Source organism: Mastigoproctus giganteus, chromosome 10 (genome assembly GCF_048544385.1).
Source record: "Mastigoproctus giganteus isolate SK-2022 chromosome 10, ASM4854438v1, whole genome shotgun sequence".
Taxonomy (NCBI): domain Eukaryota; kingdom Metazoa; phylum Arthropoda; class Arachnida; order Uropygi; family Thelyphonidae; genus Mastigoproctus; species Mastigoproctus giganteus.
This window is the reverse complement of record NC_143584.1, coordinates 154,350,469-154,369,856: the sequence shown is the minus strand read 5'-3', so window position 1 is coordinate 154,369,856 and position 19,388 is coordinate 154,350,469. Positions and strand designations below refer to the sequence as shown.

Genomic DNA, 19,388 nt, shown 5'->3' with positions numbered 1-19,388 from the left:
ATCTTTTTGGAGATTGTATTATTAAAAAAAGTCTGTTCATATTAAATCTTACCTAATAATTATGGGAGCAAAGTGCAGACAGAGAGAGAGAGAATTAAGCCTGGAAGTAAACTGAAAATTATAAAAGAGATTGAAAGAATGAAAAAAAAGTAAAATGGACAGTGCAAAAGAATACAACATCACCTTACCTATTCTTATAAAAAAAAACTGAATGCATCTCATTTGCCAGCATCAGGTCAACTCTGCAAGGAAAGGCTGATTATCTAGCTCAACAATGTGGAATTAGTGACTTTCTGGGATGGAGGCGGGTCCAGAATTGGCAGGAAAAAGTTTTGTTTTTCTCTCAATAGATGGCGTTAGTTGTAATTTCGGAATTTAATTTTTATTTTATTTTATTTTTTTTTTTTTGCCTTTGGTTAGGGGTTTGAATTGGCATTGCTGTTATTGGCAAGCAGGCATCTTACCTTGTGACTGTGCTGGGTTCCCCCCTGTTAGATTTCGGTTTTGAATGTATCGATTGTGACATCATAGTGAATTTTTGTGAATAATTTCAACGTTACTTTTGTGGCATTGTACTGTGGGTGTTAATAAGGACTGTGTATTTTGGGGATGTTTATGCTGTGAGGAAGGGCCGCCGCCTGCGTCTGCAGCACAGACGTGCCACCTTGTGTGCCGGATGAATTTTTAATTTTTTTACTTCTGAAAGATTAATAGGGAAGGTGTATTTTGGGGATGCTTATGCTGTTATAATGGGGGGAGAGACGCTGCAGCTGTCGCCCGCCCGAACCACTGCTGCAGCAGCATGGCACCGCCAACCACCTGAACAGTTGTCGCAGCACTGCACCTCCGCCCGGCCCAGCGTCAACGACGTGGTACCTTGTGTGCGGGATGAAATTTTTTTTTTCTTCTAGAAGATAAATTCCTTGTTGTTTCCAACTGTTGCTGAGACCTGAAAATAAAATCCGTATTCTTCAAGTTTTTCCCTTCCAAAGTTCCATATGTTCTTGAAAAAACTGAAAATTAAACCTCTATATATGTTGATGTGTAAAACCTATTCCAAAATAAAATTAAGAATTGTTAAAAGGTTATTACCTGTTCTTGAAAAGCTGAAATCTAACCTGTGTTTCATTGGAGTTTATTAAGTTTATCTGCAATGTTGAAGTGTAAAATATATTCCAAAGTAAAATTTAGCAGTTGTTAAAATGTTATTACTTGTTCTTGAAAAGCTGAAAATTAAAGTTGTGTGTGTGTGTGTGCACGCACGCGCACACTTCAAGTCTTGCCTGAAAGCAATGATTGTAATTTTTTGTAACCTCTGTATATGTTGTTGGTGTGTAAAATTTAAGATTTTAAGATTAAGTTGTTAAAAGGTTATTTTTCTGCTTCCTGGAAGTCTTGTCTTGTTTTTCTGCACTGATTGTATATATATATATTTTTTGTAACCTCTGTATATACTTGATGTGTGAAATCTATTCCATTATTCTAAATGGGAAGTCTTGTCTGACTAATTTGATTGGATACTATGATGTAGTCACAAAGGATGGATGCAAAGAATAACTTTGATATCATATATTTGGATCTTAGAAAAGTCTTTGATACTGTTGCACATGGAAGACTGCTGCGCAAATTAGAGCAGTGTGGCATTGGAGGCAAACTGCTGCTACGGATAAAGGGATGGTTGAGTGGGAGAAGACAGAGAGTGGAAATCAATGGACACTGCTCTTCATGGACTAATGTTATTAGTGGAGTCCCTCAGGGTTCAGTATTGGGTCCATTGTTGTTTTCTGTATTTATAAATAATATTGATGATGGTATATCAGGCTTAATGTCCAAGTTTGCAGACGATATGAAGGTTGGCAGGGTTGTTAATGACACTAATGATAGTACACTGCTGCAACAGGATCTAGAAAAGTTGAGCAGATGGGCTGAGAGGTGGCAAATTAAGTTTAACATTGACAAATGTAAAGTACAGTAAACCCCCGATATTCACGGTATCTGTATTCACGGTTTTGTGTATTCGCGGTCGCGATTTAATATAAAATGAAACCTAAAAGAAATGTGAATTTTAAATCGCCATGAACATTTTCCACCATAAAAAAACAAGGGCGTGGCTAAAATTATCTTTCCCAGTCAAAACAGTGCTCAGTGGGTAGGGGGAGTGGGGTGACAAAATCGCGAGCGTCGATGTTTCTCGCTAATCCTTGTTCAGTATGTGCTTGTCATGGCAGGTTTTGTTGTTTGCTTTTAATTTATATGCTTATAAATTGAATAAATTTATCAATTATGCTACGGATAAATTTATGCTACGGAATAAATTTATCAATTTATAAATTGATATGCTTACAAAAGTGAAAAATCTACCGTTTTGTAGTGTGTTAGTGAAAACAGATTTTTTCAAGCGTGTTAACGGAAGAAAGTGACTTTATTGTGGACAAGTTCTTTTCTAATACCTACAAAAATATGGCTACGAATAACAAGGGAATTGTGCAAAGATCAAAGGAGGTGATGACATTAGCGAATAAAATTTAGTTATTAGACAAAATTTCTAATGGTGAAAGTGTCTTGTCAGTGGCAAAACATTATAAAATCAATAAGTCGACGATACAATCAATCAAGAAATCGGCAGAAAAAATCCACCGTAGTGTCCGTGAAAACATGTTAATTGCTTCAAAAATTTGCTCTGTAACTTGTGATGTTAAATTAGAAAAGATGGAAAAAGCTTTAAATCTGTGGATAGAAGACCGAACTCAAAATAAAATTTCGTTAAGTTCCCTCATCATTCGTGAAAAGGCAAAACTCCTTTATCAACACTTTAGCGAAACTGGTGACAGCACTGGCGGGATAAGTTTTTTAGCTATAGCAAAGGCACTGGATTGAAAGATTTGTTTGAAATTTCTAATAAATATTACATTTAATAGTAAATTGTTTCTTACTTTCATTTCGATGCCTTATGCTTGCATTTCACTATGTACTGTCTATGTACATAGTCATATTATGAAGGTACATATAATACATACATAGACAAAATTTTAGACTAGTTTTTCTTATATATTTCATACTTTGGAACAGAATCCTTTTATTACTATGGTAGCCATAACTCAGTATTTGCATTTTCGGTATTCGCGGCATTTCTCAGGATTGATTGATTGATTTGGTAGTTATTGGCGCATCGGCTTCTGTGGCCATATTGCACCTCCCAAGGTTTTTGCAGTACTTTGATCCAAGCCCGAGGCGGGAATCGAACCCGCGACCTTTGGGTTGCCGGGCAGGTACTTTACCCACTCGGCTAGCCCGGTCGGCCATTTCTCAGGAACGTAACCCCTGCAAATAGTGGGGATTTACTGTACTACATATGGGAAACAGTAATCCCAGAGTAACGTATCAACTCTCTGGTACCACACTGACAGTGGTAGAGAATGAAAAGGACCTGGGGGTAATTGTGCAGGCAGATATGAAGTTTTCTGAGCAGTGCAGAAGGTCTGCAAGAGTAGCTCATGGTGTCTTGACAATGATCAGGAATTTATCTAGCAGGGATAAGGAGGCGATTATCCCCTTGTATAAGGCAATGGTCAGACCACACCTTGAGTACTGTATACAGGTCTGGAGGCCTTATTTTAAGAAGGATGTAGAGCTGTTGGAATGAGTACAGAGAAGGGCAACAAGATTAGCGAATGGAACAAAGGGTTGCTCTTACGAAGAAAGGCTTAAGTTTTGCAAATTACAGTGTCTGGAGACTAGGCACCTGCGAAGTGGTCTGATTGAGGTGTATAAAGTCTTGAATGATTTGAGCATGCTCAATGCTGATGGGATTCTTCTTCTTGTTCAGAATAATTGCCTGAGAGGGCATAAATTCAAATTGAGGAAAGACAGCTGTAGGAAAAATGTGCGGAGGTTTGCATTTGGCCAGCGGGTGGTTGATTGCTGGAACAAACTTCCATCTGTCGTTGTAGAAGTTGATAGCTTAAATAGATTCAAGCTAGAACTTGACAAACATTTGGAGCGAGTGGATGGGTGAAATAAGCGTTTTTTTTTGGCTGATGCTATATAAGGTTGCTTTCTTGCATCATGTGCCTTTGCTAATGCTAACTTGAGTTTGAAAAGGGGGGAAAAAAAAACAACTTTTATTTTTTTGCATGTACTCAGTTATTTTAATGGAGGTGGCATGGGAATACATCAAACCATTAAATTTAATTATAAGGGCTTCATTACAATCAGAGGTTATTTTCTTGGATTGGAGAAGTGCCAATGTAAATACCATTCTATAAAAGATGGTTCAGAGAACAAAGTGGGTAATTACAGACTTGTCAGTCTGACTTCAATTTTGGAAAAAATCATGGAGGTAATGATTTAGAATGTCACACAATGTCATCTAGATTATAATGATTTTCTCAAGGGAGCAAAGCATATGATTCTGTAATGTTAATTCAATAAAATAACTATTATTTTTAATTTGGATTTTAGCAAAGCATTTAACTCAACTGTTGAAATACTTTGCCTCCACGGACAGTTTGAGATTAACATTTTTTTATTTATTTTATTTGGGGGAGGGGATTTCAAATGAATCTGACCAATACTAATTTGTCAGTCATTCTATTAGTAAACATAACAGCTGAAATACAAGTGATTCAGTTGTTGAAGTACAATGTATAATACAACAGAACCTAATAAAATGTAGCAATACTGGAACTTAACCCCTGCCAGATTTTTGAAACCTCAGTAACAGTGGAACTAGTAGTCATGTATACTGATCACTAACTACTGTATAAAGATAAGCAATGATGTGTTTACAAAGCAGTGAAAACAGCATTGCTTCTACAGCAATTACTGCATATCTCACTTCAGAAAACATTTCTGAATACAACATTTTAAGCCTTAAGTTTCAAAAAAAGCGCTACCACTTTGACAGACATACAAATTCTTCCTGAGATGAGTGATATGCTAAGACCATAACTGCAGAATGATACAACTGATTTCTGGTATCACATAAAAAATAAAATTATAAAGCAGTGGAATAAATTTTTTACCCTGTACACCTGTATGAATTAATAAAAAAAATCAATCTATTTGTAATTGTAATGAACATTTATTAAATTAAAAAAACAGACAAGAATTTCTGATATTTCTAAAAAAATTAAAGGTCTGCTTACGCACTTGCATTCGTATTCTGTTCCTCCAATGGACACAATGGTGCGGGTGTACTGTTTGTCCATTCCATGAACTAAAGGGGAACGAGAGCCTCTTTGGCACTGGAGTGATCCACACAAGATATTTCTGGTTAGATATATATGGGGAAAAAAATACATTAACTAAATTTAAGAAAAGAATGCAGTGTGCAAATAAAATGACATAAAAAAATAATGCATCACCTGAGTGCTGATTTACTCATTAATAAAGCAAAAAAATAAATAAATAAAAAAGAAAGAAAGAAAGAAAGAAACAAGGAAGAGAAGAAGCAATATACTAGTTTCATGACAAATGGGTTATTACGGTCATAAACACAAGTGGACACTTTTTTTTAAATATCACCTCATTGTCACCATTCCCATCTTCCTTTCTTTGTTATGCACTAATTTATATCTTATCTCTGTAATGTAATATTTTAAAATACATTTGAAAAATTTCATCGCAACTTGCATTTAAATCAACAAGAATACCTAAGAGAGAAAACTATTTGTAGTTGTTAAGGAAAATTATCATAACTTCTGAAGTAGATGAAAAATTTTCCTTATAATAAAAAAATTGATAAACATAATGCTGTAGAAGGCCTAGTGCAAAAGTTTAAATCAGCAGTCCAGCATGCCAGTGAAAAACCATCACATCAGTGAAAGATAACTAATGAGAGAACAGCAATATAGATATAAAAAAAATGACATATTTTCATCTTTTTCTTCAGAAAACTAAAATATATACTGTGGTTGAATGAAGGAAACAACAAAAAAAAAAAAAAAAAAAAATTGGAAGAAGTCAAAATTGGGACTTTTTTTCAGTCAGGAGAGTGTTAATTATCAGTTATAAATTTAAAATCTTCAAACTTTTGAAAAATTTGGTGATAATATTATTGACAAAACTGACAACAATAACATTACTGATAAAGATAAATTTCCTTTTATATTAAATATAGACTAAAATACGTTAAGGGCTTTAGCCTCAAGCTGCGAGATTTTTAGATAACATACAACTAAGTGCAATCGCATCATATTAGTATGCAGCTAAAAACTCTGAATTAGCAAAAATATGCATAGGTATTCACAATATGAGATATAACTAAAACGATGCCGCCTATGCATATTTTTGCTAATTGTGAGTTTAGCTGCGTACTAATATGATGCAAATGCATTAAATATAGTTAAAAAAAGTTTACAACTTCACTGCAACCAATTTATCAGTTGTGTCAGTTACCAATGAGTCTAACATTTTTTTTAGTGCTGTGCAGATTTGATTTTGATAAATGAAAAAAAAAAAAAAAAAAAAAAAAAAAGGTACTATTTTATCAAAATCATAGAGTTCTGTTGAGGAGTGTGAAAGCAAACAATTGCTTAGCAGCATAGTAAAGCAATAGATGGTAGTGTAATGCAAGCATGGCATAATTTTGCTGTTAATAACATGCATCAACAACAAATATATAAATTTTGTTGTATAGACAGTCCTCAATCATTTGATTTGCACTGATCCACACTTATATCATTAACAAATTGGCACCTATATTATTACTATGGCAAGTTGATTTGCACTTAGAGTTGTGTGACCAGCACATTAATTTTTTTTAACTCTTGAAAGTAACAGTCAAGTTTTGATAATTGGAAAGTCTGGACCTGTTTTCATTGATTAATATCAGAAAAAAAAAAACAAAAAAAAAAAAAAAACAACCTTGTTGAAATGTGAAATGTAATTTTTCTGTTATATCAATGTACTGTAGTGTTAAAATATAAATAACACCAAAAAAGGTAGTTTAAAAATATAAATAATATCATAAAAAGTAATTTTAAAATATAAATAATATCATATAAGTAATTTAAAAGTATAAATAATACCATAAGGGAGCATCTGGATAAATAAAATCAGTGGCATTACTTTTTTTTTCAAATACTATACATCAAGCTATTTTTAGTTTCTACTGCAATGTGTGAGAAAGATAATGCTGTTAATCAGAAAATTTGTTCCCACTGGAACTTAACTTTAGCTTGTTGTTGTTGTTGTATTTGGGTTTTCTGGCACAAGGGCCTCTTAGGCCATATTGTGCCTGTTCGATATTTGCTTATCACAAATTTCTCATGTTATTGTGATCATAGGCTATTATAAAGATTTATCTGTTTCAAATAAGTAAACAGTTCCTCCAAATTTGCATCATTGCGAAGAATCTGCAATAAGGTTATCAGTTCCTTCAAATGGGATAGGGAGGTAAAGCTTGATTTTCTGGTAGTTGAAAGTTGGGGACATTCAGTGAGAATATGATTTATTCTCAACTGCGATTGGCACAACAAACACTGAGGAGGGTTCTCTCCCATAAGCAAATACAGATGAGTTGGATGTGAATGTCCGATTCGGAGCCTTGCTAGAATTACTTCTTGTCGCCTGCTTTTCCTGATACTAGATGTCCACAGTTTTGGCTCTTTTTTTACCTGCAGCAGTTTATTATTTGAGCTTTCCAGAGGTCAGACCATTGCTTCCTACATGATGTTTCAATGATGGATTTATAGTCGGTGTAGGGCACTGTTTGTTGCCTGGAAGTGCCTGAGTCAGGACTTTCTCAATATCGAGATTGATCATGACCAGATGTTGTCCCCTTATGAAAGCATTTCGGGTGTTTGCTTCTGCTTTTATCATTACATCTAACGTGGACCGGTTCTATCGAAACCCGTACTGATTGTTATTTTGCAAGTTGTTAGTTTCCAGGAACCATGTTAGCCGCCTGTGAACCATTTTTTCCAGGACTTTGCCTAAACAGCTGGTCAGTGAAATTGGCCTGTAATTATGTGGAAAGCTGTGATCCTTTCCTGGCTTTGGAAAGGCTAGTATAATTGAGTGATGCCAGGAGTTTGGGTAAGTATTTTCTAGAAATATACGATTGCAATATTTTAACAATGCCCTTTTTGTTCTGTTGTTTAGTTGGCTTATCATGACGTAGTAGATCCCATCTGGACCAGCAGCACTACTGGAAGTTTTATTGAGCGCCCCTAAAAGTTCTGTTAATGTAAATGTCTGGTTGTATGGGTGTGAAACTCTAGTGGAGAAATTGATCTTATGCTGCTCTGATGATTTTTAATTTGCTGAAAGACTGGGTTGTAGGTGGATACGCCTGATATACTGGCAAATGATTCGGCTAAGGCATTTGCAATTTCTGCTGGAGAGGACAACTCCTTTCCTTTCCAGTTTAATATTGAAGTCGGGGACTGGACATATTTGCCATCAAGTGTTTGTATCCATGCTTCTTTTTTTTGCTTTCCTTCTTATTTGGCGGAACTTAGCTTTCATTCTTTTAAAACTAATTAGGTTACTAGTTGTGGTTACTGGTTGTGGGGAATTTGCGGAACAAATTCCAAGCCCTATTTTTTTCCTGTTTAGCATATGTACAATCCGGATTCCACCAGTAATTACTGTGTTTGCGTTTCCCAGGCAAGGAATCTGGTATTGTAGAGTTGGCAGCCTTTAATATTTGATTAGTTATATGTTGTGTGACATAATCTATGGGCTGGAGTTGAATTATTTCATCATCTAACTGAACATTTGAAGCATATTCATTCCAGTGTGCCCTACGAAATTTCCATTTGGAGCGACCCGGCAAAGGGGAGTTTACCCGTGTTTGCAGCTTGCAGAGAATTGGTAGAAGATCACTATTTAGTGGATTTTCAAGAACAAACCACTCCGTATTAGTACATATGGAGGGAAAGCAGATTGAAAGGTCTATTGCACTCGTGGATCCTGTAGAAAAATGAATATAGGTAGGCTCACTAGTGTTCAAAAGGGTAAGTTGACACACATTGAGAAGAGTTTCTATTAGTTTACCTCTTTTGTCGATTGTTGGAGAACCCCACAACGAATGATGAGCATTGAAGTCTCCGAGCAAATAGAAAGGAGGTGGTAGCTGGTCTATTAGATTTTCTAGATTTTCTGAGGAGAATGAGGAATTTGGAGGAATATATATAGATGATATTGTAATAGTCATGCCAATTTCTGCGTGCATTGCCACTACCTCAAAAGGAGTCTGAAGAGCAACAGGCTTAGATGGAATATTATTTCTAACAAGAGTTTTTATTTCTAAATAGTGTCTAACAAGAATCGGCATGCCTCTACGGGCCGGCGAGTCGATACTCCTATCTCTTCTGAATATGGTATAATTTTTAATGGTAGGACACACTTGTGGATTTAAATAGGTTTCTTGAAGGGATATACATGCTGGTTCATAGCGGTTGACAAGATCATGCAAGTCGTCTTTTGCATTACGAAAGCCTCTACAATTCCACTGAAGAATTCTTTCCATTATGCATTCTTGTTAGTTGTTTTTGTTTCAGACTTTTATACCTCTCTATTTTTACTTTGTCTTTCTTAGGAAAGAAAGGACGTGTCGTGTCCATCTCTTCAGTTGCATGAAGTTCTAAAATTCCTTCATCTGAATTATTCTGCTGATCAATACCCATTTCCGTTGAAATCCGTGGATGCACCATTGGGATTTCTGTAGCTTTTGGTTTCATTGTTAAAGACGCATCGGCTGGAATGGAGATTGGAATATTGCTGGCTTGTTCAGTTGTTTGTTGTGAAGGACACTGTTTGGGAGAAGTGAGTATGGATAGTGCCCAATTTGCGATAGATGTATTAGGAGGAACTGTAACATCTGTTTGGATACTTACTGATTGGACCTGTTTAGCAGCTGTGGCATATGTACGCTTTGGCTCCATTTTGATTATTTCTCTTCTCACCTCTGAATAAGTGACTTTGTTCTCCACTTTATATTTCTGTATTTTTTTCCCTTGCTTCCATAGTTCGCATATTTTGGAGAAAGCTGGGTGATTCCCTTTACAATTTGGGCAATGAGGAGTGGTATCATTGCAATCGGATTGGTTGTGCTCCTTTGATCCGCAGTTAGGACATATTGTCTCACCTCTACATCCAGTCTGAGAGTGTCCATATTTTTGGCACCTATAGCACCTGATTGGGTTTGGGATGTGGGGTCGGACACGGCAATGGAGATAGCCTGCATTGGCAGATGTTGGTAAGATGGGAGAGCTAAAAGTGAGGATTATGCTCCTTGTTGTAAAGAGAGTACCATCTTTACGAGTCATGATTCTCCTGGCTTGGATGACTCTTTGTTCTCGTAGCTCTTTGACTATTTCCTCCTCTGATACGGTTAATAGGTCCCATTCTGCAATTACTCCCTTAGAGGATTTAGGGTGACATGGGGAGTGACTTTTATTGGATGTCCACCAAAAGTTGTCAGATTTAATAACTTTGCAGAATGCTGCGATTTCATGGTCTCTATCAGAAGATCCCCAGACTGGAGTTGACTTACTGATTTTGGTGAACCTCCGACAGCCTCTAAGCATTTTTGCACAAGGAATGGGGACAATTTACTCAAAGGCTGGTATCTCCTCTTGAGGACTTGTTTTCAATCTCTTGGGTTGGGAAAAGTCATCATCAGTGTTTTGTCGCTAGTTTTGAGCTCGGAGGCTCTAAAGGTGGAAATGTATTGTTATCCATCTTTACTCCTTTCAGCCCTGGGAGAGTGGATTTCTTCTCCCAAGTTACCGGCCCCGCCACGGGGAGGCAGGAGCAGTGCCGCTAGAGTGACCAAGTGGTATAAAAGTTAGTATATTAGTTAAATGGAAAAAAGAAAGGTGATTTGCCTTTCTGAAACTTAGTTACAGATCATAAGACTAAGTTTACTATTATTTAATGAAAACGTAAGAAAACTTTTATAAATGAAGAAAACTGCAGCTTCGAGAAAAACGCTCTAGAAATCACTGAGAATCGCTTGATCACTATAACGCTTGACACCCGGGGCCCTTAACTTTAGCATTAGCATTAGTTGAGGCATATGATGCAAGATCACCTCCGTAGCCAGGTTGGCAGGAGCAGCAGTGCATAGCACACGCTTCTTGATTAGACCGGGGTTCGAGCCCGTAATCACCAGATACGGAGGATGCGGAAAGGTCAGGGAATGACCACCGCATATCCCTGGAGCAATATGGCCTTAGTTGCTAATACTCCTAAAAAAAAAAAAAAAAAAAAAAACAAATAAATAATAATATGATGCAAGAAAACAAGCTTATAGCGCATCAGCCAAAAGAAAAAAATAAAATAAATAATAATAATAATAATAAAAAACAAAATCTTCCCATTTCACCCATCCCGTCGCTCCAAATATTTCTCTATTCAGCCTTAAATTTATTTAAGCTATCAATTTCCACAACAAGAGATGGAAGTCTGTTTCAACAATCAACCAAATGCTGGCTAAAGGCAAACTTCTGCACATAAATTCTACAACTGTCTTTCCTCAATTTGAATCTACGTCCCATCAGGTTCTTAATCTGAGAAAGGCAAGTTATTTGTTATTTGTTATTTGTTTTTTTTTAGGGGCATTAGCAACTAAGGCCATATTGCTCCGGGATATGCGGTGGTCATTCCCTGACCTTTCCGCATCCTCCGTATTTGGTGGTGACGGGCTCAAACCCCGGTCTAATCAAGAAGCGTGTGCTATGCACTGCTGCTCCTTCCCACCTGGCTACGGAGGCGCCTAGAAGAGAAGAAAGGCAAGTGGAAGTACCCCATTAACAGTGAGCCTGCTCAAACCATTCAAGGCCTTGCACACCTCAATCAGATCACCTCAATCAGGCACCATCTGCTGCAACTTACAGAATTTAAGCCTCTCCTGGTAAGAGAAGCTCTTTGTTCCTCTCACCAATCTGGTTGCCCTTCTCTGTACTCGTTCTAGCAAATCTACATCATTTCCAAAACGAGGCCTCCAGACTTGTATGCAGTACTCAAGGTGTGGCCTATGATGCAAGAAACCATTGCCTTATACAAACGAATAAGGCAGTGGTTTAAACGTATAACATGACCTGCTCTGGCAGCCTGTCTGCACTGCTCAGAGAACTTTCATATCTGACTACACAATTACCACCAGGTCTTTTTCATTCTCCACCTCCCCAAGTGTAGTACCACACAATTGGTATGTTTCTCTTGGGTAACTGCTACCCATATGCAGTACTTTGCATTTGTCAACATTAAACTTCAGTTGCCACTTCTCAGCCCATCTACCTAACTTTTATACATCCTGTTGCAGTAGCATACTGTCTTTACTATTATTAACAACCCTGCCAACCTTTGTAGCATCTGCAAACTTGGGCATTAAGTCTGATATACCTTCATTGATATCATTAATAAATGCACAAAACAAAAATGGGCCCAGCACCGAACCCTGGGGGACTCTCTGCCGTTGCCCACTCAACCATCCCTTTATCCATTGCAGCAACATGCCATACTGCTCTAATTTGTACAGTGGTCTTCCATGTGCAATAGTATCAAAAGTTTTCCTGAAATCCAAGTATACGATATTAATATTATTTTTTGCATCCAGTTCCTTTGTGACCACATCATAGTATCCAATCAAATTGGTCAGACAAGACTTCCCCTTAACAAACCCATGCTGTGTCTGAATTATTATTGTAGTCTTGTCTAGGTGATCCTGCATCACTTCTTTAACCAGTGACTCCATTATTTTCTCAGGAACATAAGAAACTAATAGGTCTATATTTATTTGCACATCTCCAGTCCATGGGGACCTTTCCTGAAAATTATGGCTGCTCTCATAATTATGACTAAGTGTTTGCTTACTTCCCTTGCTGATTCCTTCAATACAACTGGATAGATTCCATCTGCCTTTTTTATATTTAACTTCAAAAATTTCTCCTCCACTTTGCTCTCTATTATTATAAAATCATTTAGCTGTCTGTTACAGTTTAGTAAATGTCTGTCCTCCCCTTCCTTACAGAATTCCTCATGTGTGAATATAGATGCAAAATACTCATTTAGTTTGTCAGCTTTCTGAGCAGGATCACCAACATCAAGTGGACCAATCTGATTCATCCCCTTCCTTTTAGAGTTTACATAAGTAAAAAAGTCATTGTTCTTTTTCTTTGCATCCTTTGCCAAGGATTTCTCGTAATCAGCCTTCGCTTGCCTAATCTCGTTTGTGACTTGATTACAGTGTAGCTTATATCTTTTTTTTTTTTTTTTTTTTTTTTTTGATTTGGTAGTTGTTGGCGCATCGGCTTCTGTGGCCATCTTGCACCTCCCAAGGTTTTTGCAGTACTCTGATCCAAGCCCGAGGCGGGAATCGAACCCGCGACCTTTGGGTTGCCGGGTAGGTACTTTACCCACTCGGCTAGCCCGAGCTTATATCTGCCATATCTGGCTTCTGTGTCACCTGCTAATTTATATGCATCCCACACATTTTACTACTCTGCCACGAGCCCCCATTAGTTCACCTTATATCGATTTAGGCCTAAATTTTGAACAGTATTTCTTAGTTTATATGAAAAGTCTAGTAGCTTCCAAGATTAAGTCCCTGAAGGCTTCCCATTTAGAATTCACTGTTGGTAACAGCATTAGTTGGTCCCACTGTATAGAATTTAAAAACTGTCTGAGACCACTGTAGCCACCTATACAAAAAAAACAAAACAAAACAAACCCTTCCATTTATCCTTGATGGTTGTCACATGTTTAAGTAAATCCAACATCAGTAGACTATGATCACTGTCACCTAGTGGATTCATTATCTGCAAATTCCTAATGAATGAGTCATCACTGCTGATAATCGGATCAAGAGTATTACCTCCTCTGCTTGTCCCTCGAACGTGTTGATGTAGAAAACAATCCTCCAATAAATCCACAAAAGTCTTGCTAGCGTGCGAGTGACCAATGCACAAGTTCCAGTCAATATCTGGAAAGTTAAAATCCCCCATTACAAGACATTCTGATTTACTGGCCCACTCTATTTCTCTGCACAACTGTTCATTATCCTCATCAGTCATTATGCCTGTAACACACTCCTACTCTCATTTTGCCCTTTCCAGTATCTCAGTCACACCAAACTGACTCAATACTGCACTGTCCACCCATATCAACTAGATGCACTTTCTGAGATTTTGTGTTTCTTCGCTAACAGCATAACCCCTCCTCCCTTCCTATCCTGTCTGTCCTTTCTGTACACATTGCACTCTCCAAATTCCAATTCTGCACTGCTTATATCTGTGTGACAACATGTCTCTGATATCCCAACAATAGGTAAAATGCCTCCTTTTTTGCTACCATCTGTCATCAAACTACCCCTATACTTTTGTCCCTCTACTATACTTTTGGGAGAATGAAACCCAACACCACACATCAGCATTCCTTGCCTTCTTCTCCCCCACTAGAATGCACGTCTCTCTAGCGTCACATTAAGTAAGGTCAGTAATTGTGATACAATTCCATCTGTATTATCCTGGTCACGGCACTATTGTTATATTGGGTTTTCTGGGCATCTACAGTTATTTTGGGATGGGCTTTAATATTCTGAGTTATCTAAAATACTTTAAATGCTGACTAAATTCGGGGAATAAACCATTCCCCTGGATGCTACAAAACCTTTGCCCAGAACACAGTCGACATCAAGCTTCCCCCAGGGAAGAAACCAGACACCAGGAGTTCAGGCGACTTTCTGAACGACATATACGAGATTTGTGTTTCCCCAAGTCGCCTTGGTGTTGTGGAGCACCCCTTCCAACCACCTTAAGTCGTTCTTCCCTCTCTCAGATGTCATCCAGATGTGGACCTATCCCGTCGTTGTTGTTGTTGTTTGGTTTTTAGGAGCATTACCAACTAAGGCCATATTGCTCCGGGATATGCGGTGGTCATTCACTGACCTTTCCGCATCCTCTGTATTTGGTGGTGACGGGCTCGAACCCCGGTCTAATCAAGAAGCGTGTGCTACGCACTGCTGCTCCTTCCCACCTGGCTACGGAGGCGGACCTATCCCGATCCCAGTTCCTGTCAACAATTGGGCAGTTCTGCAGGGATGCTGAAGGTGCACTGTCCTGCCAAAAGAGGTCGCAGTCATAGGTTGCGATGATGAATATAAGAATATGGTCCTGAAGGGAGCATGTAAGTTCTCCTCGCTCCCTGACCAGTTGAAGTCTTGCAACCTCTGGCTTTGCGACCAGCACTTAGGCCTCTCATGGGAACGAGGAGTTTTTACAGCACCCCACTTTGGTTCATGGATCAGACCCATCACCAAATCTTACCAGGTGATCTTCGCTGAAGGGGTGCAGAGGACGCATTTCCTGGGAAAGTCCTAAAAACCAAAACCGTCATCGACATCAGGGATCTCTCCTGCCCTGATAAGGACACATTGCCGGACGAAGAAGACACTCGTTTTCGGTGTTAATAGGACCATCCCACAACCCGTACTAGATAGCGTTAGTTGAACTTCGTTAGCAGTTAAATTGTACGTTTAAATAAATACATATAACAACTTAGATTACAAACGTAATATAATTAATTATATTTAACATAATTAATAATATAACATAATTAATTATAATTAATTAATAAATTAATAGAATCATGACTCAGACCAGAGCAGCAAAGCAAAAGGCTCAAGCTAATGGAAGCGCTGCGGCTCAGAGCAGAACTGAGGGGGGCAGTTGTCCTCTGACTCACAGCCTTATAAAATGCACTGTTTGCTTGATGTTTGCAGAGCAATCGGGTACGGGACATGATACTGCTAAGGGGGATGTCTTTGTGTGTGCGCGATGCAAGGAGTGTATCGATATCAGGCAACAACTCGGCGTTCTTGTGGGCCTATATGAGAGCTTGAAGGACAGGGTGGATGCCCTCGAAGAAACTAAATTGAGGGGCCCATCAAGCTCTCAGCTACCCACATCAACGCCAGAGCTTGCACTTGGGCATCGCGTGACACAGAGACAACCCCCAAGGCAGAATGCGCTGGTCCCGAAGGAACTAGTAGTTGTTGGTGACTCTATTGTCAGGAAAACGGGGAACATGATTTGTAAAAAAGATAGGTGGAACAGGACCAGGGTATGTCTGCCAGGGGCAAAGGTTGATGACGTTGTAGAGCGAATATCATCTTTTAAGGGCACAAAAGGTGATATAGTTGTACACGTTGGCACTAATAATATTAAGAGTAGGAGACCGGCAGAATTACTTAACAAGTACAGGTCACTGTTGAACAAAAGCCGAGAATTAGGGTGAATTTGAAAGTGTCTGCAATTCTGCCCAGACACGATAGGAGGGAGTATATGATGAGAGCCTTGTTGATCAATTCGGCCCTGGAAAGATTGTGCAAGGCTCAAGGGGTAGAATTTTTTTCAGCCTGGACTGTACTTGTTAACAGGAGAGATTGCTTCTACAGGGATGGGATACACTTAAATAGAAAGGGTGCAAGAATATTTGCTGATGCTATCGAGGCAGTGTTAGGTGGGTCGGAAAACTGCTAGCTTGGGGGGAGACAAAGACCAATAGATTGACAGTAGCCACTGGCAGAGGTGAAAGAGATTCTTGCACTGCTTCTATTAGAATGAGCAGAAGCCTGAAAAACAAGATGCATGGTATTTCAGAGACTGCTGGGAGCCATTGCGGTACAAGTAAACACATGGGTTGTGTTAGGGTAGCTAAGAATAGAAACAGGTGCAGGTATACTTGCGTGTACACCAATGCTAGGAGTTTAGTAAATAAATTTGATGAATTTGAGGTATTGCTCAAAACATCAAAGGCAGATATTGTTGGGATATCAGAGACGTGGTGTCACACAGATATAAGGGATGCAGAACTGCAATTTGGGGAGTACAACGTCTACAGAAAGGATAGACAGGATAGGAAGGGGGGAGGGGTTATGCTATTAGTTAAGAAACACATAAAAACCAAGGAAGTGAAGCCAGTCGACATCGCTGGACAGTGCTGTGTTGAGTCAGTTTGGTGTGACATAAGCATTGGGAGATCAAAATTGAGAGTAGGAGTGTGCTATAGGCCTACTGACTCTGATGAGTATAATAAGGAACTGTACAGGGAAATAGAGTGGGCCAGTAAATCAGAGAGTCTTATAATGGGAGATTTTAATTTCCCAGATATTGACTGGAATTTGGGGGCTGGTTACTCACACACTAGCAGGACTTTTGTGGATTTATTGGATGATTGCTTTCTACATCAGCATGTTCGGGAGGCAACTAGAGGGAGTAATACTCTTGATTTGATTATCAGCAGTGATTCTTCATGCATTAAGAATCTACAGATAAATGAACCACTAGGTGGCAGTGATCACAGTGTGCTGAAGTGGGATTTACTCAAAGAGGTAACTACCATTAGGGGTAAAGGGAAGGGTTATTGCTTCGGTAAAGGCGAATACGATGGACTGAGACAGTATTTAAATTCTATACAGTGGGACCAACTGATGATGTTACCAACAGCAAATTCAAAATGGGAAGCATTCAAAGAACTTATCTTGGAAGCTACTAGACTTTACATACCAACTAAGAAATATTGTTCAAGGTTTAGGCCAAAATGGATGTCAGATGAACTAATGAGGCATATGGCAGAGAAGAAAAATGCATGGGATACTTACAAATTAACACATGACACAGAAGCCTATGATAGATACAAGTTGATATGCAACCAGGTTACAAAGGAGGTTAGGCAGGCGAAGGCAGATTACGAGAAATCCTTGGCAAGGGATGCAAAGAAAAACAGCAAAGAGTTCTTTACTTATGTAAACTCTAGAAGGAAGGGGATGAATCAGATTGGTCCACTTGATATTGATGGTCAACTGTTGATGATCCTGCTCAGGTAGCTAACAAACTAAATGAATATTTTGCATCGACATTCACACATGAGGAGTTATTCAGCAAGGGGAATGCCAGAGGTGTATTCAACTCTAGCAGTAAGCTACAGAATCTTGAAATAACTGGGAGTAAAGTGGAGGAGAAACTGTTGAAGATAAACACAAGAAAGGCACCCGGGGTGGATGGGATCTATCCAGTTATATTAAAGGAGGCAGCAAAGGAGGTAAGCAAACCCTTAGCCATAATTATGAGAGCTTCCTTGGACTCAGGGGAGGTACCCATAGACTGGAAATGTGCAAATGTGACCCCAATTCACAAAGGAGGATCAAAGGCTGACACAAGTAATTATAGACCTGTGAGCTTAACTTCTGTTCCCGGAAAATTAATGGAGGCACTGGTTAAAGAAGCACTGCAGGATTATTTAGACAAGACTTCAGTTATAGCTCAGACACAGCATGGTTTTGTTAAGGGGAAGTCTTGCCTGACCAACTTGATTGGATACTATGATGCAGTCACAAAAGAACTGGATGCAGGGAATAACTTTGATATTATATACTTGGATCTTAGAAAGGCTTTTGATACTGTTGCACATGGAAGACTGCTGCACAAATTGGAGCAGTGTGGCATTGGAGGCAAATTGCTGTTATGGATAAAGGGGTGGTTGAGGGGGAGAAGACAGAGAGTGGTAATCAATGGACACTGCTCATCGTGGACTAATGTTATTAGTGGAGTCCCTCAGGGCTCAGTGTTGGGTCCATTATTGTTTTCTGTATTTATAAATGATATTGATGATGGTATATCAAGCTTAATGTCCAAGTTTGCAGATGATACAAAGGTTGGCAGGGTTGTCAAGGACACTACTGACACTATGCTGCTGCAACAGGATCTGGAAAGGTTGAGCAGATGGGCTGAGAGGTGGCAAATGAAGTTTAACATTGACAAATGTAAAGTACTACACATGGGAAACAGCAACCCCAGAGCAACGTATCAACTCTGTGGTACTACACTGACAGTGGTAGAGAATGAATGGGACTTGGGGGTGATTGTGCAGGCAGATATGAAGTTCTCTGAGCAGTGCAGACGGGCTGCAAGAGTAGCTCATGGAGTATTGTCAATGATATACAGGAATTTTTCCAGCAGGGATAAGGAGGTGATTATTCCATTGTATAAGGCAATGGTCAGGCCACACCTAGAGTACTGTATACAGGTCTGGAGGCCTCATTTCAAGAAGGATGTAGAGCTGCTGGAACGAGTACAGAGAAGGGCAACAAGATTAGTGAATGGAACAAAGGGGTGCTCTTACGAAGAAAGGCTTAAGTTTTGCAAATTACAGTGTCTGGAGACTAGGCACCAGCGAGGTGATCTGATAGAGGTGTATAAAGCCTTGAATGGTTTAAGCATGCTCAATGCTGATGGGATTCTTCCTCTAGCTCAGAAAATTCACCTGAGAGGGCATAAATTCAAATTGAGGAAAGACAGATGTAGGATAGACGTGCGGAAATTTGCCTTTAGCCAGCGGGTGGTTGGTTGGTGGAACAGACTGCCATCCCTTGTGGT

At 38.9% G+C, this 19,388-nt stretch overlaps 1 protein-coding gene across 1 annotated transcript in view; it reads right to left on the bottom strand.

Annotated features, from left to right (window-relative positions):
• LOC150079395 (disintegrin and metalloproteinase domain-containing protein 11-like) overlaps positions 1-19,388 on the bottom strand; it is a 445,660-nt gene that overhangs the window by 106,375 nt on the left and 319,897 nt on the right. Inside the window, exon 22 of the mRNA XM_090383050.1 lies at positions 5,152-5,271. Coding sequence (XP_090239176.1) covers positions 5,152-5,271 — 120 coding nt within the window. The remainder of the gene's footprint in view (positions 1-5,151; positions 5,272-19,388) is intronic.